The sequence below is a fragment of the Pseudophryne corroboree genome, chromosome 7 (assembly GCF_028390025.1).
Source record: "Pseudophryne corroboree isolate aPseCor3 chromosome 7, aPseCor3.hap2, whole genome shotgun sequence".
Classification (NCBI taxonomy): Eukaryota; Metazoa; Chordata; class Amphibia; order Anura; family Myobatrachidae; genus Pseudophryne; species Pseudophryne corroboree.
In genome coordinates, this window is record NC_086450.1 from 366724490 (window position 1) to 366750489 (window position 26000).

General features: G+C 45.7%; 1 protein-coding gene across 2 annotated transcripts in view; it reads right to left on the bottom strand.

The window, feature by feature from the left end:
* The window catches only part of TMEM130 (transmembrane protein 130), a 130474-nt gene that overhangs the window by 49518 nt on the left and 54956 nt on the right, over positions 1–26000 (bottom strand). For both annotated transcript variants that reach the window (XM_063934506.1, XM_063934507.1), the window contains exon 6: positions 15448–15650. In XM_063934506.1, the coding sequence (XP_063790576.1) occupies positions 15448–15650 (203 nt within the window). The remainder of the gene's footprint in view (positions 1–15447; positions 15651–26000) is intronic.

Genomic DNA, 26000 nt, shown 5'->3' on the forward strand with positions numbered 1-26000 from the left:
TTGTGTCGGCCACTAGGGTCGCTAATCTTACTCACACAGCTACCTCATTGCGCCTCTTTTTTTCTTTGCGTCATGTGCTGTTTGGGGAGGGTTTTTTGGAAGGGCCATCCTGCGTGACACTGCAGTGCCACTCCTAGATGGGCCCGGTGTTTGTGTCGGCCACTAGGGTCGCTAATCTTACTCACACAGCTACCTCATTGCGCCTCTTTTTTTCTTTGCGTCATGTGCTGTTTGGGGAGGGTTTTTTGGAAGGGACATCCTGCGTGACACTGCAGTGCCACTCCTAGATGGGCCCGGTGTTTGTGTCGGCCACTAGGGTCGCTTATCTTACTCACACAGCGACCTCGGTGCAAATTTTAGGACTAAAAATAATATTGTGAGGTGTGAGGTATTCAGAATAGACTGAAAATGAGTGTAAATTATGGTTTTTGAGGTTAATAATACTTTGGGATCAAAATGACCCCCAAATTCTATGATTTAAGCTGTTTTTTAGTGTTTTTTGAAAAAAACACCCGAATCCAAAACACACCCGAATCCGACAAAAAAAATTCGGTGAGGTTTTGCCAAAACGCGTTCGAACCCAAAACACGGCCGCGGAACCGAACCCAAAACCAAAACACAAAACCCGAAAAATTTCAGGCGCTCATCTCTAGAGTATATACGGTATACTGTTTTGCTGTACCTTACAACTTGAAGGTATACTTTATACATTGCTGTCTGCAGTGATTCTGCTACTAAAGGGAATTATTCTCTGGCATTCAAGGAGTGAGACAATTTTGTCTCTGTGTTACTTATAGGGGATTTGACACTTTGTTTCTAAGCCGAATGTTGTTCTAGATGGAACCATAACAATACTCATTACATGTGTCTGATACAAGTAATATTTCCCTATCTTATTTGCAAAATAGCATTTTCAGGGACTTTTTTTTAATCTGTGGTGTATATTGAACAAGCCCAATTGGCGTTCTAGTGATTATTACATAATACTGGAGTGTCCTCTCTAAGCGCATGCAATTAATCTAACAATCAGGACTCATTACAGTCCGAATAATATTTTGGCCCATAAAATCCACGCCTTATTTATAATGTACCTGCATAGGTTTAATCTATAAATTATTGAAACCTATACGCCATTTATTCGCTGTCCAGGAGTATAGTTTTCCCTTTTTTATGTATATGTGTGCCTGTGTTGTTTCTTTTATTTTAATGCATATCTAATAAATAGTAGATTTTAGACTGATCAACATTGATACCGTTCTGGATTTTTTTTTTTTTCCCCTGACTCTGGGGAGCACCACCAATCCATGTATTACTGATTTTGCTGATGTAATATCGGCCATCAAATGAAAGGAATTTGGTTATTCATGTGTATTTCTGTCTCCTTATGCAATTATAAGCATTCATACTCACCCTAGAGGGTTAATAGGGCTAGGAGTGATCCTGTGCGGTAAAACCCACCCTGTTTTTTCAGATTTTCATTCCTATCAGCTAGATCTGGCAGATTATGCCAAGGGATAATGACAAGGGATAACCTGGATATTGTTGCAATTACAAAGTCATGGTGCAATGAGAATCATGACTGGGACATAGCTATACCAGGATACAATTTATTTAGAAAGGATAGAATGGGAAGAATAGGAGGAGGGGTAGCAATGTATGTGAAAAAAAGCATAAATGCTACTTTAATACAAAATATTGATGACAGAACTGAGGCCCTTTGGGTCACCACAGAAACCGGGGAGAAGGACATTATTCGCATTGGGGTGATCTAAAGACCACCAGGCCAGGGGCAGGATTTGGACAGGAACCTATTGTTGGACATCTCTAAAATGGCTTTAAAGGGAGAAGTCATAATCATGGGAGACTTTAATTTACCTGATGTAAATTGGGAGGGGTCCTTTGCAAGTTCAGCTACAAGTGGCAAATTTCTAAATTCCTTACAGGGAGCATCTCTCAAGCAATTGGTGAGGGAGCCCACTCGCAAAGACTCAATATTAGATTTAATTCTTACAAATGGTGACAGGATATCCAATATATATGTGGGTGAGCACCTGGGATCCAGTGATCATCAAGCAGTATGGTTTAGTATAAAGACAGGATCCAACTCTTGTCACACAAAAACAAAGGTGTTGGATTTTAGAAATGCTGACTTTGCAAAAATGGGGAGATGTTTAAGTGATTCATTGGCGGACTGGAGGAACTTGGAAGGGGTGCAGGAGAGGTGGGAAAAACTGAAAAGTGCAATACTAAGGGCAACAGACCTTTGTATCAAAAAGGTTAGGAAAAGCACCAGGAAAAGGAAGCCAGTGTGGTTAACAAAAGAAGTATCAACTAGTGTGAAAGCAAAAAAAATGGCTTTTAGGAAATACAAACAGACTCAAAATAATAATGACAAAGAGCTGTATCTTGACAGACGGAAGGATGCTAAGAAAGTGATCAGACGTGCCAGGCAGAAGCTGAGGGGACAATTGCCCAGTCAGTAGATAAAGGGGGCAAAACTTTTTTCAAGTATATAAATGAAAGGAGAAAATCAAATGGAGGAATAATAAGACTTAAGACAGAGAGTGAGAATTTGGTGGAGGGAGACAAGGCAATAGCAGATCACCTAAATAATTATTTTTGCTCAGTATTTACTACTACAGAAGGAGAAGGGAAGGGGCCACAGTTAAGCTGCAAGGACATTCATAAAAATAAGGTAGATGAAACTACATTTACAGAGGAGAAGGTCCTAACAGAACTTTCAAAACTTAAAGTGGCTAAATCAATGGGGCCAGATGGGATACACCCAAGGACACCAAAAGAGCTAAAAGATGTGCTGGTGGCACAATTAACAGTATTATCTAACCAGTCACTAAATACAGGTGCCATTCGAGAGGACTGGAAAAGAGCGGATGTACTTCAACTGTACAAAAGCGGAAGCAAGGAAGAAGCAAGTAACTACATACCAGTAAGCCTTACATCAGTAGTAGGGAAAGTAATGGAAAAACTATTAAAAGAAAGAGTTGTGGAATATCTTAAATCAAACAACTTACAGGATCCAAAACAGCATGGATTTACTGGTGGGAGATCATGCCAAAGAAATCTTATTGACTTTTTGACTCTGTGATGAAAATAATAGATTAAGGGGGAGCTGTAGATGTAGCATATCTAGACTTTACTAAGGCATTTGACACTGTCCCACATCGCAGACTGCTAAATAAACTTGAAAGCATGGGGGTGGATTATAAAACAGTTAAATGGATAAGAACCTGGTTGCAGGATAGGAAACAGACAGTTGTAGTAAATGGAGTGCAATCTATGGAGGGAAATATTACCAGTGGAGTATCCCAGGGATCTGTACTCGGACCAGGTCTCTTTAATATCTTTGTTGGTGACATTTCAAATGGTATTGAAGGGAAAGTATGCCTTTTTGCAGATTATACAAAGATATGCAACAGGGTAGATACACCAGGAGGGGTAAAACAAATGATTGATGACCTAGCTAGGCTTGAAAAATGGTCAAGAACGTGGCAACTACAGTTTAATGCTAAAAAAATGCAAAATCATGCACTTGGGTCTCAAAAACCCAAAGGCTAAATATAGTATCAAGGGTACTATAATGGAAACTACTGAGGAGGAAAGGGATTTAGGAGTCACTATTTCAAGTGACTTAAAGGCAGGAAAGCAATGCAACAAAGCAATGAGAAAGGCAAGTCAGATGCTTGGTTGCATAGGGAGAGGAATCAGTAGCAGGAAAAAAGAAGTAATAATGCCACTGTATAAGTCATTGGTACGGCCTCATCTGGAATACTGTGTCCAGTTCTGGAGACCATATCTCCAGAAGGATATACATACATTAGAGAGTATACAAAGAAGGGCAACTAAAATGGTGCATGGCCTACATCACAAAACTTACCCAGAAAGGCTAAAAGATCATAACGTATAGTTTGCAGGAGAGAAGGGAAAGGGGGGACATGATAGAAACTTTCAAATATACTAAAGGTTTTAACAAAGTTCAGGAGGGAAACATTCTTCAAAGGAAGAGTAGTATTAGAACTTGAGGACATACACTGAAACTGGAGGGGGGGGGGGGGGGTTCAGGGGAAATTTAAGGAAAAATTACTTCACAGAAAGGGTAGTGGATAAGTGGAATAGCCTCCCATCAGAGGTGGTAGAGGCTAAGACTGTAGAGCAATTTAAACATGCTTGGGATAGGCATATGAATATTCTTACAAATTAATTAACAAAGAATTAAGGTTCAAAAAGGGTTGAGATTACCTAAAGGATAAAAAAAGGGGCAGACTAGATGGGCCAAGTGGTTCTTATCTGCCGTCAAATTCTATGTTTCTATTATCTGACAGATAATTGTATAGTGTGTGCCTATGCCTAGCTTTAGAAGCAGGCCCTCAATGTTCTGATTGGCTACATATTAGCCATGTGCATGTTCTAATGCTCTGATTTGCTACAGGTTATTCTAACCCTATGTATATTCTAAAACTCTCAATGGTTACAGGTTGTTCTAGTACTATGAATGTTCTAATACCCTGATTGGCTACAGGTTTTCTAAAGCCCTTTTACATTTCTAAATCTCTGTCTGCATACCGTTCAAACCCTATGAATGTTCAAATGCTCTAAATGGCTGTTAGGGAGATGTATGTATGTATGTATGTATGTATGTATGAATGAAGAAACTAATCAGATTATAACTCTTGGGGGCGTAGCCTGGCTACTGAAGGCAACAGACACACGCAGTGTGAGCTCCTGCAACTGGGGGTTATAAATACATCTATTACACCCCCTCTGAGCCCTTGCTTCATACTGGTTGAGTCCCCGGCCCCCCTGACTCCTCTGTGTGCCCCAGCTTGTGCCGCGGAATCGGGGAGCAGCTCTTAGAACTCCTGCGGATTGCGGCCTGCGGGCGTCCCCCAGTCTGGGGCCTCGATTTCCCTCCCGGGCCGACGAGCTCTCCAGGGCCACCGGTACGGAGCCACGGCCTCCCCCTCTGCCTCCCGAAGTCAGCGCTGCTGCTGGCCGCCGCCGGAGACTACCTCCCGCAACCTCTTACCTGCCTTCTCTGCCTGAGACTGCCGGGGCCCGCGTTGCCTGGACGGAGCTGTGCGGCGCCCGACGGTCATTTTGAGAAGAGGCCTTACCTCACCTGCTGAGCTCCTGCTTGTTCCCGGCGCTCCAGAACGCCCAGAGAGGGCGACCCGCGGGACATTGGTGGCGGGGCAGTGCTTCTGGAGCAGACAGTGCGACTCTGCAACTAACACCGCACACCCATTGTGCCCACCCCGGTAAGCCATTTCTTACTTAGCCTCTGCTTGCTCCGGAGCCCCCGTACAACCACTGCCCTCTGCTGCCACGCAGGACCGACTGACTCCCCTGTGATGCATGACTCTACACACCATTTCCCACCACCCAAACAAGATTAAGTATAAGTGCCTCACTATGACATTTGATTCCTGGGCCACTCACAAGTAGCCGGACGACCCCGAAAGGCTGCAGTCAGACTGGCCCGACGCATATACGACATCTATTCTTTGAAGTTCGTTGCTGGCCCGGCCCACAGATTCACATGCAATTATGTGACGACCCCCAGTTATCGCTTGGATGATGTTACTGCTTGCCTGATGTTTCCTTAAGGCCACGTGGGGGGCCACTGCACGGCGGGGGGCCACGCATTTTCATATTACCTAGGATGTATGAAAAGTGATACGCTGCGGCACCTTTCTTTATAGACCGGTCTCATGGTGAGAGGCACGAAGAAAAAAAAGGCCAAGACCAAGCTGGACGAGACTCCAAAATCCGCGTCCCGTCATCTGTCAGATCTCCGTCAGTTCTTGACTACACCTACTACGGGCCCAGCCACCACTTTAGCCTTTCCTGATTCCCCGATTTTACATACTCAGGTGGACGACATGTCGGCTCCCAAGACTCCGCAACCTCCAATGTCCTCCTCTTTGACTGCAGAGATTAGCGAGATTCTCTCTCATGTTAAATCACTTCCCACGAAGCAAGATTTCTCGGCCTTAGAGACTCGCTTACTAGCTACCATCAAGCAAGAGGTGAAAGCACTTCAACAAGACATGTCTCAGATTGCGACCCGCGTTGACGTATTGGAACGACACGAGGCATCTAACCTTGACACTCTTTCTAAATTTCAAGAGGTGATTTCTCATCAGAGGAGTGATATTTCCTTTCTCAAAGCCCGCATTGAAGATATGGATAACCGTGGGAGGCAGAACGATATCAGGGTCAGGGGTCTTCCTGAAAGTGTCCAACAGGCTGATCTGACGAATGCACTAACTGCAATATTTGGAGAGCTTATTGATCTGGATCCGAACAGTGACATAGTGTTCGATAGAGCTCACTGCGCTCTCCGTCCTCGGGATATGTCGTCAGATAGGCCGAGAGACGTGATCTGTATGCTCCATTATTATGCCCAAAAGGAGGAGATAATGAGAAAGGCCCGCCAGCTGGATGGTATTGATTTCTAAGGCGACAGGATCCAGTTATTCCCTGATCTGGCATGGTCAACCTTGCAACAGCGCTGAGCCTTAAAGCCCCTTACGAACTCCCTTCGGAAACTTGAACTGAAATATAGATGGGGCTTCCCTTTCTCTCTTCAGGTTTCTCACAATGGTCAAGTAGCGGTGCTCTCTAAACCGTCCGATTTACCAGCCTTTCTCACGACTCTAGGCGTACCGTCACTGACGTTGCCTGAATGGGTCTCTTATCACCATCAACCTGTCATACCTGCCGTGATTCCTCCACATGTGGCAACCGGTGCGATCCCCGCGCACGAGGGGGACTCATCCTACCAGCTCTACTGAACCTCCATGATTGGGACTTACTTGCCTTGTGTTGGTGAGATGGTTCCTGTTTATGCAGACGCATTTGTGGTTTTTCATCCTTGCTCTACAACATGTTTCCATTGTATGTGATTTGTTTTGTTATGGTTCCTTAAGTTAAGCGTTATATTAACATTTACAAATGTTTTGAAGCATATTTCCGCTGAATTATTACTGCTGATGATAATGTTTCTTCATGGTTTTTTGATCTCTTTTTCTATATTCTATAATGTACTCACTCTTATTCCTGGGTAATTTCTTCGCATTAAGTAAATTTTTGTGCCGTGGGGGGTCGTCATCCCTGGCCCCCCGTAGGACCCCATTATGCTGCATCCTCTGTCTCCTAGGGCTAGGAGTCGGCCGGTTTCCGCTCCTACCCCTTTTGCAGCAATTTTTTCTCTCATATCGCTGTTAGCAATGTTTGTTATTGATATATTTTGCAGTGTGACTTTCCTCACTGCGATTTCTTTCTCTGCTTCTCCTGGTTTTCTTTCTACTCTATCTTCCTTTCTTGATGTCCCTTTTTCCCCCCTCTATATATTGATGTTAGAGATGTCTAATGCAAACCGGCTAGAGTTTGAGTTGTAATGGGTCTGGATGATTTTCGTGTAACTACCCTTAATGTAAAAGGCTTGAATATTCCTGAGAAGAGATCCAAACTCCTTAAATGGCTTAGAGACGAGAAGGTTGACGTAGCTTTTATTCAGGAAACACATTTTAATACTGGCAACGTGCCGTCGCTTAAGTGTCACTATTACCCCCATATTTTCATGGCTAACAAATCTTCTGGTAAGACGTTAGGAGTGGCTGTCCTGTTGGCGCGCCACCTGCCTATCCTTAATGTCTCCTCCCACAGATTAATTGAAGGTAGGGGGTTGCTGGTTAAATGTGATCTTCATGGCCAACTTTTTTCCTTTTTGAATGTTTATGCTCCCAACATTAAGCAGCCTTCATTTTTGTCTTCCGTTCTGGAAGCTGCTGAGCCCCTTCTCGAAGGAGTGGTGGTGATGGGGGGTGATTTAAACTGGACTCTCGATCCCCTTCACAACACTTCTAAAAAGGTTTGCTGTAGGCCGGAATAGGAGTATAGGAGGGTGAGACGCACCCTGCTTGACCACCAGCTGATCGACTCATGGAGACTGACACACCCCTCTGAGGTGGATTTTTCCTTTTATTCACACCCCCATCAGACATATTCCAGACTCGATTATTCATTTCTAAGTCACCGGCACCTACATTTAATTTCTGACACCTTAATAGGACAAATTGTATGGTCTGACCACGCCCCTGTTAATCTTACGTCTACCGTCTGGTACACAACGTCAATGGTCATGGCGCTTTAACAATACTTTATTGCAAGACGCGGTGTGTCACTCCCAACTTGACTCTGCTATAGATTCCTATATCAGCACTAATGACCTAGATGATGTTTCTAAAATTTCGGTGTGGGAGGCGCACAAATGCGTCCTACGAGGGGTGTGTATCCAGTTAGGTTCATTCCGTAAAAAACAGAGGGAAAAGCTTAGAGATGATTTACTGGGTTAACAGGACGGTTTTGTTTGGTTCTGCACAGGAAAGTTATTATAGCAATGAACATGGGTTTGTACAAAACTTGTAGAAACCTGTTAAACTAACCAACAATACTAAGCATAGAGATCCTTTAAATAAAGGTACCTGATAAATATTATAGGTTCCTATTCTCTCTTTTTTTTTTTTTTCTCTTTCCTATCCAGATGATTTACTGGCTAAGATTAAATCCCTAGAACTCCTGCATAAAAAATCTCAAACCCCCCAACATTATTCTGATCTTGAAGCAGCTAGGGCCGATATAAATAAATTACTCTCTGACAGGGTTAAGTTTTCGTATCGGAAGTGTCGGAGTAGATATTACCATTGGGGCAACAAACCCGGGAAATTGTTGGCCAAAGCTCTTCGCGAGCAACGCGCACTTACCTTCATTCATTCAATAAAAGATAGTCGAGGCCAACCCCACCACAAGACTCTTCAAATTGCTAGGGCCTTTCAGGACTATTACTCCACTTTATATAATCTTTCGGGTCGAATGGGGGGGCGGACAAGTTATCACACCAAGCAGCTATATCGGACTATCTGAGATCCTTGGACTTCCCTACGCTGTCCAAGGAAGATGCAGATGGTTTAGATGCTCCTTTCTCTACTGAGGAAGCTATGAAAGCCATTGACTCATCGCCTACTGGCAAAAGTCCGGGCCCCGACGGGTTTACTATTGCCTATTATAAAGCCTTCAGGGAGAAATTGACCCCTCTTCTTACAAGAGCCTTCAACACTATCTCTGAAACGTAACTTTTCTCTTCTCAATCCCTCGAAGCTCATGTCACTGTTTTACCCAAAGAGGGTAAAGATCCCAGCCTCTGCTCTAGTTACCGGCCGATTTCGCTAGTGAGCATAGATATAAAACTGTAGAGATGGGGAAAAAAGTACCCTAGGGTATTCGGGCGCTATGAGACGAGGTGCTTGGCTAAGCAGCAGCCAATTTTTAGGGAAGTCACTCCCTGTATGATAGCAATAGAGAAGGAAAATGAGGCTGCGCTGTTAGAGGAAAGAACAATACCATTCACTATGTGTATAACTTTTAAAAAACAATTTATTAAAACAGTAATAACTCCTTAAAATAGCAATATTATGTGCAAGATGAGCCAATTATAAGCAGGAAATAATTTAGCCAATTATATAGGATGGATAGAGTTTACCCCTGGAGATGATTCAGGACTGATGTTTTGTATTCTCTAGGATCCGTTCCACATTTTGCCCATAGATATTATGTCCAGTAAAATTCCACTGTAGAGAGTCCCTTTCAGATGGTATTGTAGAGAGTCCAAATTAAAATTCCATGTGCCGCTAGAGGGTTGGTGCAAATCCCATGTATGGAATTTACCCTTGGAAGGCACTTACACTTGGAACAGGACAATCTTGAACCGGACCCGAACCAGCCCATATCACGTACCAGACATCCAGTGGAGTCCTAGAGAGGCACCATCCTATCTCCGCAACGCATGAGGTACCCACCATACATGGGATTTGCACCAACCCTCTAGCGGCACATGGAATTTTAATTTGGACTCTCTACAATACCATCTGAAAGGGACTCTCTACAGTGGAATTTTACTGGACATAATATCTATGGGCAAAATGTGGAACGGATCCTAGAGAATACAAAACATCAGTCCTGAATCATCTCCAGGGGTAAACTCTATCCATCCTATATAATTGGCTAAATTATTTCCTGCTTATAATTGGCTCATCTTGCACATAATATTGCTATTTTAAGGAGTTATTACTGTTTTAATAAATTGTTTTTTAAAAGTTATACACATAGTGAATGGTATTGTTCTTTCCTCTAACAGCGCAGCCTCATTTTCCTTCTCTATAGATATAAAACTCTTTGCCAAACTAATTGCAAACCGCCTTAAGCTATTATTGCCAGACTTGATTCATGGGGATCAGGCAGGCTTTGTCTTGGGCCGTGAGGCCAGGGATAATACCTCTAAGGTGCTTAGTTTGATTCATTATGCCAACCAAACGGTATCCCCCTCAATTATGTTATCGACCAATGCTGAAAAAGCGTTTGATAGGGTGGACTGGGACTTTTTGTTTGTTTTTTTGAAACACCTGGGGCTGGGAAACGCCTGTCTTCATAGAATTCTGTCTCTCTACACTGCCCCTTACGCCAAAATTAAGATTAACGGCTCCCTATCAGATTCCTTTACTATTTCAAATGGCACGAGACAGGGGTGCCCATTATCCCCACTGCTTTTTGTTTTGTGCATGGAAGCTTTAGCTAGAAGTATAAGGGCTAACCAAAATATCTCTGGTCTGCTAGTGAAGGGGAACGAATACAAATTGGCTCTTTATGCCGACGATTTGCTCACTTTAATTTCAACCCGGTCACTTCACTCCCTAACCTGATGTCGGAAATTGATAGGTTTGGAGCCCTTTCTAATTTTAAGATAAACTTTTCCAAATCCATTGCACTGAACCTGACTACCTCTCCCACTGTGGTTGCAGGATTGAAGTGTTCCTTCCCTTTCACTTGGCACGACCACAAATTAAAGTATCTGGGGGTCGTGCTCTCCAACGATCTGTCTAGATTATTTTCTTTGAACTTTAGCCCTTTATTGAATAAGCTTCGCATGGACTTCCAAAAGTGGAGGAGATTGCGATTATCTCGGTTTGGTAGGATTAATGTAGTCAAAATGAACACCCTCCCTAGGATATTGTTTTTTCTCCAAACCCTCCCCATACACATCCCTCCTCTGTGGTTTCGGGATATTCAGAATCTTATCCGGGCATTTGTTTGGGGTAGTAACACACCTAGATTTAAACACGATATTCTATTCCGGAGAAAACACCAGGGGGGGCAACAGCTCCCGCACATTCCCAGCTATTACCATGCTGTGCAGTTAAATAGAATTCTGGAATGGACATGAGCTAAGGACTGTAAACAATGGGTATTTCTGGAAGAAGGCTGTTTACCATACTATATAGAAATCGCGCCGTGGCTTCCCACCCTCCCGAAGGTATCCCACCCCACGGTCTCCCCCATGCTTAAATTATGGAACACGCTTAGACTGAGAGGCCACATATCTTCCAAATGGTCACCCTTAACTTCCTTTCTTTTTAACCCTGGATTTATTCCGGGTCTCCATGGGAAGGCCTTCACCCTGTGGGCCGGGGTTGGGTTGTCCAGGGTCGGTCAGCCGGTGAGTTCGGGTAGGGTGCGATTATTTTCAGATATCCAATCTCTCTGGAATATACCAAATACCGATTTTTGGAAATTTCTCCAAGTTCACCATTTCCTGACATCCTCCAAGAATTTCTCTGACATTACTAGAGACCTCACCGCTTTTGAAAAAATGTGCGTCTCCCCTCGTTCTCCCACACACACACTATCTCCCAACTCTATGTGCTTATCATTGAGGATCTTTTCCCGCAACCCCCTGCTTTTATGAGTTCTTGGTCGAAGGAGATGCCGAGATTAGCAATGCAGTCTAATTGGGACTCTATCTTTCGGAACACTCAGGCGAGCTCTCTATGTTTATAGACGATGGAAACTCTTTATAAACTCATATATAGATGGTACAGGACTCCCCTTGTTCTTAACAAGATGTTTCCCACTCTCTCGAACCTTTGCTGGCAGTGTGGGAGAGCTCCAGGGAGCTTTTTACATATATGGTGGGAATGCCCTCTTATAACTCCCTTCTGGATGGAAGTTTTTAAATGCTCAGAGCTAATACTGGGGGATGTGGTACCCAGATACCCGGAGTTTTGCTTCTCAACTTCACCTCGGCAAGTGCTCACTCCTACAAGTGCTCACTATTGAGACATCTTAGTAATGCAGCTAAGGCCATTATACCGACTCTTTGGAGGTCTGCCTCACCGCCTTCGATCAAACAATGGTTTAATAGGATTGATTACTTTTTAGATATGGAGGATTCGATCTCCTTTTCATTGGGGGGACCTATTAATTTTACGGCTATCTGGTTTCCGTGGTATGACTTCAAGGAGTCACCTGTATACCGATCTTATGTCACTATCTAGATTTTTTCCCACTACTTATCCTGATAATTCCTCGGCTTTTTCCAGACCACCTACCAGACTTGCCTCCCTTTTAACCTATTGTGAGGCCCATAAACTCATCTAAGATTAGCTCGCCTACCCCTAATTTTTGCGTCTCTACCCTCTTTCTCCCCTCTCTTATCTCTTCCCCTTTCTCTTTCCTTTCCCTTCTTTCTTAACATTTACTCAGCTGTTTTATCGTTGTTTTTCTCCATAAACTTGTTTAAGATTGGAAAATAGACAATTCTTTTTATAGTGTAGGGGACCATGTTATGTTTTACTGCTATGTTTGCCCTGCAATATGTCAGGAATCGGCGGTCAGCTGCGTCTCACTTACCAGCGCGCTGGTGTGCAGGCCTCCAGAGGTCATGGCCCCAGTCGCGGCTGCATGGATGCGCTGACCGCGAGCGTCCTCTCCCGTGTCGCTGAGTGCCCCTGAGTCTGGTCCTGCGTATGTGTTCCGGCATCTGGCCTGTATGGACGCTGCCATGACACCTGCACTCAGCTGATCCCGGCATCCAATCTAGCGCTGTGTTTCCAGCCAGGCCCTGTGACCAATCACTGCAGAGCAAGGGGTATAAGTTCCTGTCCGGGGCTCACTCACATCGCCTCGGACAACGAGTCACATACCCTGTGTCTAGTTCTCCCAGTTCCGGTGTTCCTGTTTCAAGCGTTCCTTGTGGTTATATTCATAGTTCCAGTTACCATCTCTACGGCTCTCCTGTTACTCCGGACTTCAGCTACATCCAGCTTCAAACCCATCAGCAGTAAGAGACTCTCCTCAGGTGTACTTCCTCATTACCTTACCTGTGCACTAATTGTCAGCATACCATCTGTGCAACTCAGCAGTAATAACATCTACTTGCTTAGAGACTGTCTCCTGCTTTAGCCTAAGTGTGGCTATATGGACTTATGCTTTACAGAGACTGTGAGTTTCTAATATATATTGGAGTTCTGTTATTTCATCTGCATTCAGTATCAAGTTATTTTACGTTCTGCTGCAAGAGACTATTAAGTTGTTTGGATTCAGTTACCTGTCATTGTTTTCCACATTACCGGTTTTCAGTGTATTCAGTATTATACCATCTGCTTTGCATTAATAAACATCAGCGCTTGTGCGCAGGACTTTCATATTGCCTCCCCGCTTTGTACATCGCACCAACACTGACCCACTAGCGCCCCCGCCGGGGACAGACAAAACCAGAGACCTGACACAATAATTTTGTCTCCTATTGTCAGTTATTCGTTGTACTATATGTTTGTCTACTGCCGCCTCAATAAAAACTGTTTACATAAAAAAAATAAAAAAAAAGATTCTAACTCTTATTTCAAAGACTGTGCTAGATAAATGACAGGTTGAAGCTTATTGGTTGCTTTGAACAACTTATCTGCTTTATCTCTGTCCAAGGCTTGACACATATCGCCCCTTGTATGTTCTAGCCCCATGAATGTTCTAATGTTCTGATTGGCTACAGGTTGTTGTAACCCTGTGAATGTACCAAAGCTTTGATTGGCTACAGGCTGTTTTAGCTGTGTGAATGTTCTAATGCATTAATTATAGGAGCGCTTATAACACTGATGCGGGTGTTTGGTGCGAAAATTGCATGTGTAGTATGTAAAATATAAATTAATTTATTATAATTGAATGTGAGCATATATATAAAATGTAAAGTCAATATAAACTATAAAAAGTTCTACATAATACAGATATAGATTAGTCTGACATAAGAAAGTTGCTCATGCTCTGTGGGTACATCTTATCACAAGCTGACCTAAATCTGAAGACGCACTGTGGAATCATTTTCTATACCAACCTATATTGCCCTCCAAATAGGACTAAATTATATTTGTTTAACACTTTGAGCCTTATTCAGCAATTCTATCTGGATTCGCCTAGATATTTCCAAGACCAACCAAATGTTTATACTCAGGACAGGGGCGGATTAACAGAAGAGGGGGCCCGTGTGCAGACTCCGTACGTGGGCCCCCTCTTCTCTGTGGAGCCTCAGATTATGCCAGAGTCTACTGCACATGTGCAGGTCTCCGGAAAAATGGCCCCGCCATGTTATGGCGACCAAACACTACTGCGCATTTTCAGAATAATTTCTTGCTGTGGCTGCAGCGCTGACTCGGGACTCCGGAAAGGTAAATATTGAAACATGGACACAGTGTGGGCGGTGTGGGCCCCCTGGACTCAGAGGCCCACGTGCACCGTACACACTGCACCCATTATAGAAACGCCAATGATTCAGTTCCAATTTCAAACCAATTTCACCCAATCTTTAAATGCAGGCACAATCAAATACTCTATATACTACCAGGATTCCCACCATCCTACAATTATCATGATATTTATCAAAGCATGGAGATAAAGTGGAGAGAGGTAACACACTAACCAATCAGCATCTAACTCTCATGTTACAGGCTGTGTTTGAAAACTGTCAGGAGCCGACTGGTTAGTGCTTTAATTCTCTCCACTTTATCTCTCTCCATGCTTTGATAAATACCCTCCAGTCATCAACTGCAGTAGTGATGAATAAAATGTAATTGTTGCACTCCAGTCTAATTCATCTATATGCATATGTCATTACAGTTCACTGGTTTATAGTAGTCTTATTAATTTACTTGGTTACTACTTACGCTCCTTGATTTGCTGAATTATTCAACAAATCTCCCAGATTTCCTCTATTCTAGGCAATACAGGCTTGCCTCACTTGGAGCTTCATTATTGTGATACTGTATAATTAGTGTAACAATTCTGTATCATTCTGCGCACAAAATTTGTAGTGATTTGTTTTGTGTCCCTCCATCCAACTCTATATAACTTACAATTCCATCAACATGTCATCTTCCAACTATACCCACATGAGAATGCCCTGTCATAGCCTAGCTATGCCCCTTCAGTTGCAAATGCAGATGTGACAGAAATGCAATAAACGATCCACAAACTCGTAGTGTACATTCAACCCAGTGTTCTATCAGTGCTGGTGAAATGTGCAGTATTAAATCCATGCCTTACCTGCGGAATCCACTGTAATGCTGCGATGGTTTAGCAGCTTGCTGACTTCATTCTGGGCTTTTGTACTTAAGCAATAACGTCCTGCAGATAAGAATTTGTGTTTTATAATGTAGGTGGTGTGATTTGTCACCACTGGGCGGCACTCTTCTCCATCCAAAGACGCGCAGTCTGACTTTATGAGCCAGCAAACTGTGAAAGGGGGGCTGAAAGAGAAAGGTGGTATCATGCATAGCTCAGCCACAACGCTATAGTGCACTTGTGCAAGATTTAACTTATGTGTAAATATAGATTTTTAGTATGTAATGGGTGATAAACAGTACTGTGTCTCTCTTTAGATCAAAAGCAGCTTCGTTTAACTTAGCCACTTATTGACCTGTTGGTAATCACCCATGTTCATGTAGGAACCAGTGTTAAACCCACCGGTAACTTGAATAGAAAGGATACATGACATACATACATGGCACAGAGAAACGAGAGATTGCAGAAGACAGCGGCATGAACATAGAAATGTTCGTAGGGGTGTGATAGCTAGTGCTGGCAGTCAAGATGCCGGCGGTCACATGACCGTTCACGGCATCCTGACTTTTAGAATACCGAAAGGGGATGGGGTAATTAATTTACCCCTCCCCTGACCCCTCCCCTAACCTGCCTGGGGTGGCAGATAGTACTAAGATAGTGGGGGTTGCGGCTACGGCGAAGTCACAGGGGTTGGTGACTAGAGCTAAGACTCGGGGGTGGGGGGGGGTAGCATCTGCAGCTAAACCCCCCCCCCCCTCCAGTGCCTAACCCTACCCCCCCACCCAGGGCCCTAACCCTAAACCCCACACATGCCTTCGAGATGTCAGTGGTCGTTTTTGTGTGGGGTCGGGATTCTGGCATCGGTCACATGACTGACGGCATTCAGACCGTCAGGATGCTGACCGCATCCCATTCATAGAATGATGGAGAAGCGGAGGGAATGTGGGAATGTATGTTACAGAGAGATGCAAGTCCATGATAGCATGCAGAAATGAGGACATGAAGAAAAGTATGGCCATGTCAATATAGAACCAGAGGAAGGCTGGTTTATGATATTATGGAGATATGGACAGAATGAGGACAGGTTCTTGGCATTAAAGAGAAACTAAGGGAAGAAAACGATGTGGAGATATACGGAGATTCCTAATAATAACATAAGGTTTTTGACATTATAGAGAGTTGAAATGGAGAATTAAGTGTACATTACTAAGACATAGGAGCAGATTATATGACCCAGCTGTAGTGTCGCATAGTCCCAGCAATTATAGTATAGTAAGCATCACTTACAGTATTTCTTTCTCCATAAATGAACAATGTTTACTACAACAAATATGTAACAAAAATCTGTCAGTGTGGATACACTTCCCGACACCCAAAGGCCCCGAGAAGGTTCTGAAGTCAATACAAAAGCAGAAGAACCCACCACACAAAAGCGCACACAATACTTAATATAAATTCACAGTCCTTCAATTTAGGAGATTCTCATTGTTTTCTTTAATAGTCTTTTCTTCTTGGAACCTCAAACAAATGAGAACATGGACATCATAGTGCAATACTGTTAAATCCTTGTTTGAAGTATTAAATGGAATGTTACTGACTCCTACCAAAATATGTGGTCTACCACAGCGTTGGCAGTAAATTAGCATAAACCCTTCATCTATTGTTCTCAGCTGCAATACAATACAGAGAACAATACAGCAGGGGATTAAGTAATTACAGCAGGGGATTAAGTCCGACTGCCCTGGCTCAATTAATCCTATTAAAGGCCAAGATGAAGATGGCTCCATCTGTAGGCTCAAGGGGCAGGTGTCAACCGTGTTGTACTGATGATTTGCTGTGATTCCACACCTTTATCTTTAGACTAGGTGCTTCATCGCGCCCTACGGGCGCTCTTCACACCGTCGCAAGGGGCTACGCCCCCTTAACCCTTGCATGCCTTTCTGGGGTTCAATATTTGTATTATATGGAGTATTACCTGCATTCCTTTGTTAGTGGTTAAATATTGCACAATGAAAGGGCGTGCGATGGTGAAGGAGGCGCAGCCCCTTGCGACGGCGTGAACAGCACCTGCAGGGCACGATGTACAGAATGTAGCGGGTGCGGGGGGGACTGCGGATGGGGGAGGGTGTCTGTAGATGCTGCGGGTGGAGGGGGGTGGAAGCGGGAGGGCCCGGATGGGGAAAAGTCAGGAGGTGCTGCAGGTGGGGGAGGGGCAGATGAGTGGGGGCTGCAGATGGGGGAGAGGTCCGGAGGCACTGCAGGTGGGCGAGGGGCAGGGGTGCCACGGGTGGGAGAGGGGCAGGTGTGGGGATGTTGCTGATGGGTGAAGGGTCCCGGAGGTGCTGTGGGATGGGAAGGGGCGGGGGTGCCGGGGGTGGGGTAGGGGTCCGCAGGCGCTGTGGGTAGGGTAGGGGCAGGTACGGGTGGTGCGGCGGATGGGGAAGGAGGTCCGGAGGTGCTGCAGGTGGTGGAGGGGCAGGTGCGGGGGTGCCATGGGTGGGGGAGAGGTTGGTGAGGGGGGACCGTGGATGGAGGAGGGTGTCTGCAGATGCTGCGGGTGGAGGGGGGCAGGTGTGGGGGGAGACATATATGGGGGGTGGATGGTGGAAGGGGTTTGGAGGTGCTGTGGGTGGTGAAGGGGCGGAGGAGTGTGAGCCGTGGGTGGTGTAGGGGGTCTGGAGGCATAGCGTGTGGGGGAGGGGTGGAGTGCCGCATGTGATGGAGGGGAAGGTGCGGAGGTGTGGTGCATTGGGGAGGGGTCTGGAGGCGCTGCGGGTACTGTACCTGCCAAAAAGGTAGTTGGAGGGTATGCAGTAACAGGGCCAGGACAGGGGTGACAGGGTCAGAACAGGGGTGACGGGGCCAGGACAGGGGTGACAGGGTCAGAACAGGGGTGACGGGGTCAGGACAGGGGTGACGGGGCCAGGACAAGGGCGACGGGGCCAGGACAGAAATGACAGGGACAGGATAGGGGTGACAGGGCCATGGTAGGGGCGGCAGTACCAGTACAGGGGTGACAGGGCCAGTATAGGGTTGACAGGGCAAGCACAGGGGTGACAGGGCTAGGATAGGGATAACAGGGCCAGCATAAGGGTGACAGGGCCAGGATAAGGGTGAAAGGGCCAGGATAAGGGTGGCAGGGCAAGGCCAGGGGTGACAGGGACATGACAGAACACAGGGTACGGGAGAGATTGGTATTAGGGACAAAACAGTGGTGACAGACAGATGTGTCTTACCGGAGTCACTGCTGCTGGCTGCTGCTGTTCCACTCCAACCTGTTGGGATCTGCTGCTGGCGGAGACTTGGCATGGCTGACTCTCTTAGGCTGGAGTCCTGCTTCCTCTGCCCGTCCGCATCCCTCCTCCCCTCCTCAGTCACACAACGCAGACCTCGTGCAGCTGCCGGGCACTGTGGTAAGGGGAGACTGGGAGTGACTGGTTAGCCCCCTGGAGACGCTGCGGCTGGAGGGAGGAGGGGGTCATAGCATGCACGCGGCGCGGACCTCGCGGCTGCTGGGCACTGTGGTAAGGGGAGACTGGGAGTGACTGGTTAGCTCCCAGGAGACGCTGCGGCTGGAGGGAGGAGGGGGTCGGAGCCTGCAAGCAGCTCGGACTTCTACAACGCTAGCCGCCGGCTAAAGTGTGTGAAGGAGCTGGGCGCACCTCACTGCGGGTGGCAGCGCTGCAGCTAGCGGTGGGGTTGCTGGGGCTGGAGATAACAGAGGCAGTACGGAACCTGCACAGCGGCAGGTGCCCCACAAAACTGCAGCTAAGAAGCGTGGAGTGTGCCAGAAAGTGACGTTCCTCCACGCCAGAGAGCCCCTGCTGAGTATGCTGATGTGGGGGGTCAAGCACACAGTGAGCCGGTGCCGTCTGTCTGTACGGCATACCCCCTCACACACCCCCATACCTCCCAACTGTCCCGATTTTCGCAGGACAGTCCCATTTTTTGGGTCTGTCCCGCTGTCCCACCCGTGGGTCGCAGTGTCCCATGGTGGGGGAGGGGGAGTTGGAAAGCTCCTGTACTCGCTGTTCTGCTTAGCAGAGCAATGGTGAATAGTGGAGACAGAGGGAGAGGGTGCATCAGGGGGTACGGATTAAGGGGGGGTTCCAGCAGCAGAGCCGGATTAAGGGGGGGGACAGGGGGTACGTACCGTTGGCCCCACAGTTTTAGGGGGCCCCTGGCTGGAGTAGCTCTGTCCCATCTCAGAAGCTCCCCCGTCCTGCCAGCAACAGCGGCAGCATTGTGCTACAGTCAGCACACGCTGCTGCGTATTGGCAGGTCTGTGGTGTTGCAGGGAGGCAGCAGTCTCCCTGCTTTCGTCTGCCTGTGCGGGTGTGTAGGGGGGAGCGACCACCTCCTCTGGATTTAGCCCTAGCTGAGGGGCCAAAATTCCATTATAAAAAAAATCCTGGAATTTGCATAAGGGGGCGTGGCCTCGCATCCCGCGATTAGGCCACGCCCCCAACCCACAGCAGGCACAGCAATGAGATAAGGCTCCCCTGTCTCAAGCGCCCTGGGCCCCCCGGACTCATAATCAGCCCCTGGGGGCATGCCAGCAGCTCACAGAGCTCTGGACATGCCCCCTCACTGACGAAAACGGGGGCCCTCCTGTGAAGCCACGCCCCTTCTTGTTGACCACGCCCCTTTTCGCCACGTGTGTGTCCCTCCTTCTTCCTGAAGAAAGCTAGGAGGTATGCACCCCTGCCTGTGCCATGCCCATACTATCTGCTTCTGCTCCTAGTCTCCTATAGATTTGGCCAGATCTGTGACTCATTTGACTAACTCCGCCCAGTGTTGTGACTCCACCCAGCGTTAGCAAATGAGTCACAAAGTCACAGATCTGGGCTATTATATAGGAGATACTCCGTCAATATGTAAATTAAAAAAGACTTGCCGTAGTGTAAAAACGTACAAACTATATATTAAAACACATATAAAACATGCATACCTTTGGTATGAGTCAGTAACCTTCCGTTTAATACAGAAAACAATGAGAATCTCCTAAATTGAAGGACTGTGAATTTATATTAAGTATTGTGTGCGCTTTTGTGTGGTGGTTTCTTCTGCTTTTGTATTGTCTTTTGAGTGTGGGTGACACTCTTTTCTGCCTAGCACATCAGCAGCCCTTACGCGACTGTGGTTTTATATCTTTTGGCATTAAGGTTCTGAAGTCACCCGGCTCTGACACTGATTGATATATAGTGATAGGTCCATTATAATGGAAGCTAGAAGCCATATTATATTGTACACTAAAGTACCACAGAGGCCAATGACAGAAATGGAGACAGATGGAGGAAAAGAAGAGATGACAAGTCAGTCCTTCTCTGGATGATATCCTCTGTACCTGAGAGTTCCCTATTTATGGGGAGGTTTTAGTAAATATTCTTCAACACACATGCGGACATCGGTATAAAGAAATGAATGTCCAAAGCTCCACAATTCTCCACTAAAGATGAGTGCAACCATTAGCATCTGTATCCATCATTGGGACTTGGGTAGACATACACTATGGGGGAAATTCAATTAGACCTGGTAATTTGCTGGGTGTGAAAAAAGATGGCAGCCTCTGGCTATAGCACCTGGGGCTATTCAATTAGAGCCCTTTCTACAATCAGCCCGAGAGAAATTACTGTGGCTAATTGAATTCCCTACTATGTTGTATCATCGTTTTGTCCATCTCCTGAGCAATGACATCCCGATACTGAAAACCCAAATGTAAAGGACAGTCTATTGGTGACCTAGTGTACCACTATAGGACAACAGTGCTATGACTGTTGTCCTATAGTGGTACACTAGATCTAACTATGATTGTTATTTATATGATGAGTTACATATTTCACCATACACCAATACGACTACGTATAACAGTATACACAATGATCTCATCTTAAGTCCCCTGAAGGTCAATGAAAAGACATCATAAACAAAATTATAAACTTTTCTATACACTTCAGGAAATATAATCAGAGGAAATAGCGTGATCATATTGTAGAGGGAAGTGACATACAGTATTTGGACGTGTATGACAGAATACAGAAGTGTAATGAAGAAAAAAGGAATAGAAACAAAGTGGCAAATAGAACAGAGCTTTGCAAGCTGAAGTTAAAATGCCAAATATTGGTACTCCAGTGACCCCCCTCCCCTCCCTCCCAATCCTTCATATGGGTCTGGTTCAGATTTACTGTAGATGCATCCATGGCCACTTTTCTATTCGGCCGTGGTAACTACTCTCTCCCTTATGCTGATGTCGCCTGCATGTGGAAGCCTGTCTCGCACACTGTTTTACGCCCACACCTGAAACAGGCGTCCAATTTCCACCTGCAGCTACGATTGAGAACGGACTCAAGCAGACTAATACCCCTTTCACATCGCCAATGCCAGATCCCACCCAGGAATTGGAAGTGGGTCCTTACCGGGTGGGATCCGGCATTGGACCCTAACAGCAGGATTCCCGACCTGACAATTTGCCGGATTGGTTGCCATAGCGGTGGGGGGCGGAGCCAGCAGCGGAGGCGGAGGTGGTGCTGGGAGATGAGCTCATTTCCGCGCCGCCTCTCCCTATGTAGTGAACGGGTCCCGGGTCGCATCGACACAGCAACCCATTCACATTGCCACTGACCCCGGTATTCAACCCGGGAATAACACTGCTTTATTCCCAGGTTGAATTACCGGCTCGGGGGACCCAGGAATTCGACCATGGCCTTTCACACCACACACCGACCCGGCAATATGCAGGGTCGATACCGGGTTATTTGTGCGGTGTGAAAGGGGTAATACCCACAAAGAGAGTTCTGTGTGCTCACTGACCAGCTATTGCCCAGAAACGCCCATTTCACGGTTAGTGTGCTCTGCCGATGGATCAATCCACACAGACTGGTGCTCTCCGCCCGTGTGTATGCTTCATCCAGCACACGCGCAGAAAACTATTTATTTCTTTGTTGCATACTCGGAATGCTGAAATCTGCAAGATCCACGCGTGATCCTTGCGTGTGACTGCCCTAATGTGTCCCTCTGTTCCAGTGTGGCCTTAAACTACAGGTAAAACACTGGAAACTTGAAGTAGGGATGGTTATTGCCCATCGATGGTTAGCAACCATCAATGACAAGGCACTGATGGTTAAGTGTTTTACCAGCACCGGATGTTCACTGATGGTGAAAATTGATTGCGGAGGTCTGATGTCGTGACAGGGGACCATTAATAGTTAAACCATCGTAGATGTCTCCAGATGTTTAAAAACAATGAATGGTTAACCAGTTGATGGCCGTTCCAAAGCTGAAGCCACATACTACAAAATGACATCGGTGTTATCTTCAGTAACCTACTTTTATACAGAAGAAGCCAACTTGGGAAGAGGGGATTTATTAACTGGGGCAAAAAGATTTTCTAATCAAACGAGTGGTTAATTGCTGTTCTATTTAACGTTACGGAATACTGCCTTCAATTAATATTTCTACACAATTCACATTTATGGCTTATTTGCATTATGCCTGTGTGTGGTCCGCTACCGTACATGGAGCCTGAAAGGCGGTTGTATTAGTAGTGAAATGATCAGTGATCTTTGGGCCTAATTCAGACCTGATCTCTCGCTAGCAGTTTTTGTAGCGCTGGGATCAGATAGTCGCCGCCTACAGAGGAGTGTATTTTATCTGTGCAAGTGTGCGAACGCATGTGTAGCAGAACTGTACAAATTTATTTTGTGCAGTCTCTGAGTAGCCCAGGACTTACTCAGCCGCTGCAGTCACTTCAGCCTTTCCGGGAGCAGAATTGACGTCAGACACCCGCCCTGCAAACACTTGGACACGCCTGCGTTTTTCCAACCACTCCCAGAAAACGGTCAGTCATATTTTCCTGTCTTTACAGACGCCTCCATAAACAATAAGTGGAGTTACATTTAGGTATGAAGATCTGTGCACTGGACCTGATTCAGATGCGGTCGCAACTGCTGCAATTGAGCGATTATCGTAGACTGCGTATAGTGCGCATGCCCCAAGGTACCTTTGCTGTGCCGCTCGTAGTGAGGAATCAGTCGCAGAGTGATAAGAAAGACCATTTGGGGGATGCAGCAGGGAGTGTCTGCAATATGTAGGCGTGTTGTGACCGTCTTTGGGGCTTGTCTTGGTGTGCGACTGCGATCTCATATGTATAAAATTTGGCACCAGAATCGCAGCTCCCAGAGCCATTCTGTGCGGCCATGGAGGCTCTCGGAGTCGATGTACCTTGCATCTGCGATGGATTACATAGTTGCTCAGAATGTTGCGATGGCTTCGGTTTGTTCACTTGTGGGCAGGTGTTACACTTGCATTGCCTCGCAGTTCCATCATTGATAAGGTTCGCTGCTGCAACGCCATTGCGACCACATCTGAATCAGGCCCATTGTGCAAAAGTGCAAAAGTCCTGTCTTCAACCATTATAGACTATTAAATACAGCTTATCAGCTACTCTCTTAACCTCACTTATTCTATGCCTTAAGTCATAAGAATTGGGGTCTTTTATTCTATAATGCACTCTTGTGTGCTTAAAGCTTGTTCCCATGATTCTATTTAGCAGGTAATGTGGCTGCTGCACCCGATTCATGACATTGGCGAACGGAAACGTTGGGCAAAATTTACTAAAAGGCTAATGGTCAAACTCAATGTTTATTGGTTTTTTTGAAAATCACTGGATTTGCAAAAGGCAAAGTTGTCGCAAAACCATACTGCAAATCGCCGTCGCAATTTGTCTAAAGAATATTTATAAAGTGGATGTTTCGAAAACAGCCGCAAAACTGACAGAATTACCAGCCATGCAAAGCTAATGGATCTGACAGGTAATATCGCTTGTATGCTATACAAACTGTTTGCCCATACGGCATGTAATCATGTTACCGGCGGTCGGGATCCTGCCAGTCAGTATACCAACGCCAGAATCCTAACCGCTGGAAATCCCGACAGTCGGCATGCCTACTAATAGGGACTATTCCCATTCACGACACTCAGAGTGGGAATAGAACCTGTGGCGAGCCCACTACGTGGTGAGTGCAGTGAGCCCACAAGGGGCTTTATTGCCCTCGCCCCCTCTGCCAGCAATCTGGCGGCCGGGATCCCGGTGTCAGTATGCTTACTGCCGGGATCCCGACCGCCGGTCACCCGATCCCAACCCGCCCATACAGCAGATGAGGAGGCTCAAATACAATAACTATGGGCCGGATTCATTACCAGTTGCAAATGTGAGTTTGCACGCAGTAAGCGATCATCGGCAGACTGCACATGCGATGTGAACGTATTGCATGTGCACGAAGGGCAAAATGTGATCGAATTGCATATGTTGCCTTATTGTAAAGTGAACGCATTTTGATTGACAGGAAGTGACCATTTGTGGGTGGTAACATGGTGTTTGTATGGAGTGGTTGGGAAAACGCAGGCGTGTCATGGCCGCTTTCGGGGCGTGTATCTGACATCATCTGGGAACACTGTGTTCAAAAACATGGTGCGACTGCATTCTCATTGAGGAGTATGCTGAGTCAGCCACAAATGTCGACAGTGTCCTTTTTTTGCTTATATATTGCAAATCTGCTAATGCCTACGCAGATTTGTGTACGCCTCGATGGGCGTCTTTTATCCTTTCTGGATGGCTCTTCACATGTGAATTTTAGCAATAGCAGATTTTGTGAACATCGCTATATCAGCCTCCGTAGCGATCCATAATGAATCAGACCCTATGTGTTTAATTATTACATATATAATAAGAGCAAAAAAACTTTATTATCTTATGAGGGCTCTATTATTTAATGAATATATCAGGTGTCCAAATTAATATTATGCGAAAATATTATTTGAAAAAATTAATTAATTGCTAATGAGGCTAATTTATTTTTTGACAGTGCCAATAATTATTATTTTATGGTGTGGGTACCACATATTGGCCCTCATTCCGAGTTGTTCGCTCTTTGCCGAGTTTCGCTATATTGCGATTAGTCGCTTACTGCGCATGCGCAAGGTTCGCAGAGCGCATGCGCTTAGTTATTTTACTCAAAATTTAGGTATTTTACTCACGGCATAACGAGGATTTTTCATCGTTCTGGTGATCGGAGTGTGATTGACAGGAAGTGGGTGCTTCTGGGCGGAAACTGGCCGTTTTATGGGAGTGTGCGAAAAAACGCTGGCGTTTCTGGGAAAAACGCGGGAGTGTCTGAAGAAATGGGGGAGTCCAAAACAAGTAGCACACACCCAGACGCGCTGTCACAGCTGCCAGTAGGGATTGTCAATCCCCCCAAAAAATGTAAAAAACGAGTAGAAAACTGGCGCTGGATGTTTCCCCAATAATAAATACTATGGATGGAATCTGATAAAATGACATAAATTTATTAATTAATTTAGCTAGACATAACTATCTAAAAATAGGAATTATTCCAATAAAAACATGAAATGAAAGGCATTGATGGAGCTCAGAAATGGTTGGAAATGGCTGCTAACAAGTGTCCACAGTGGATCCCGGACTGAAAGTGTGCAAAGTTCCCTGGGAAAAATAATTAGAAACAGCTGTTTCTAATTAT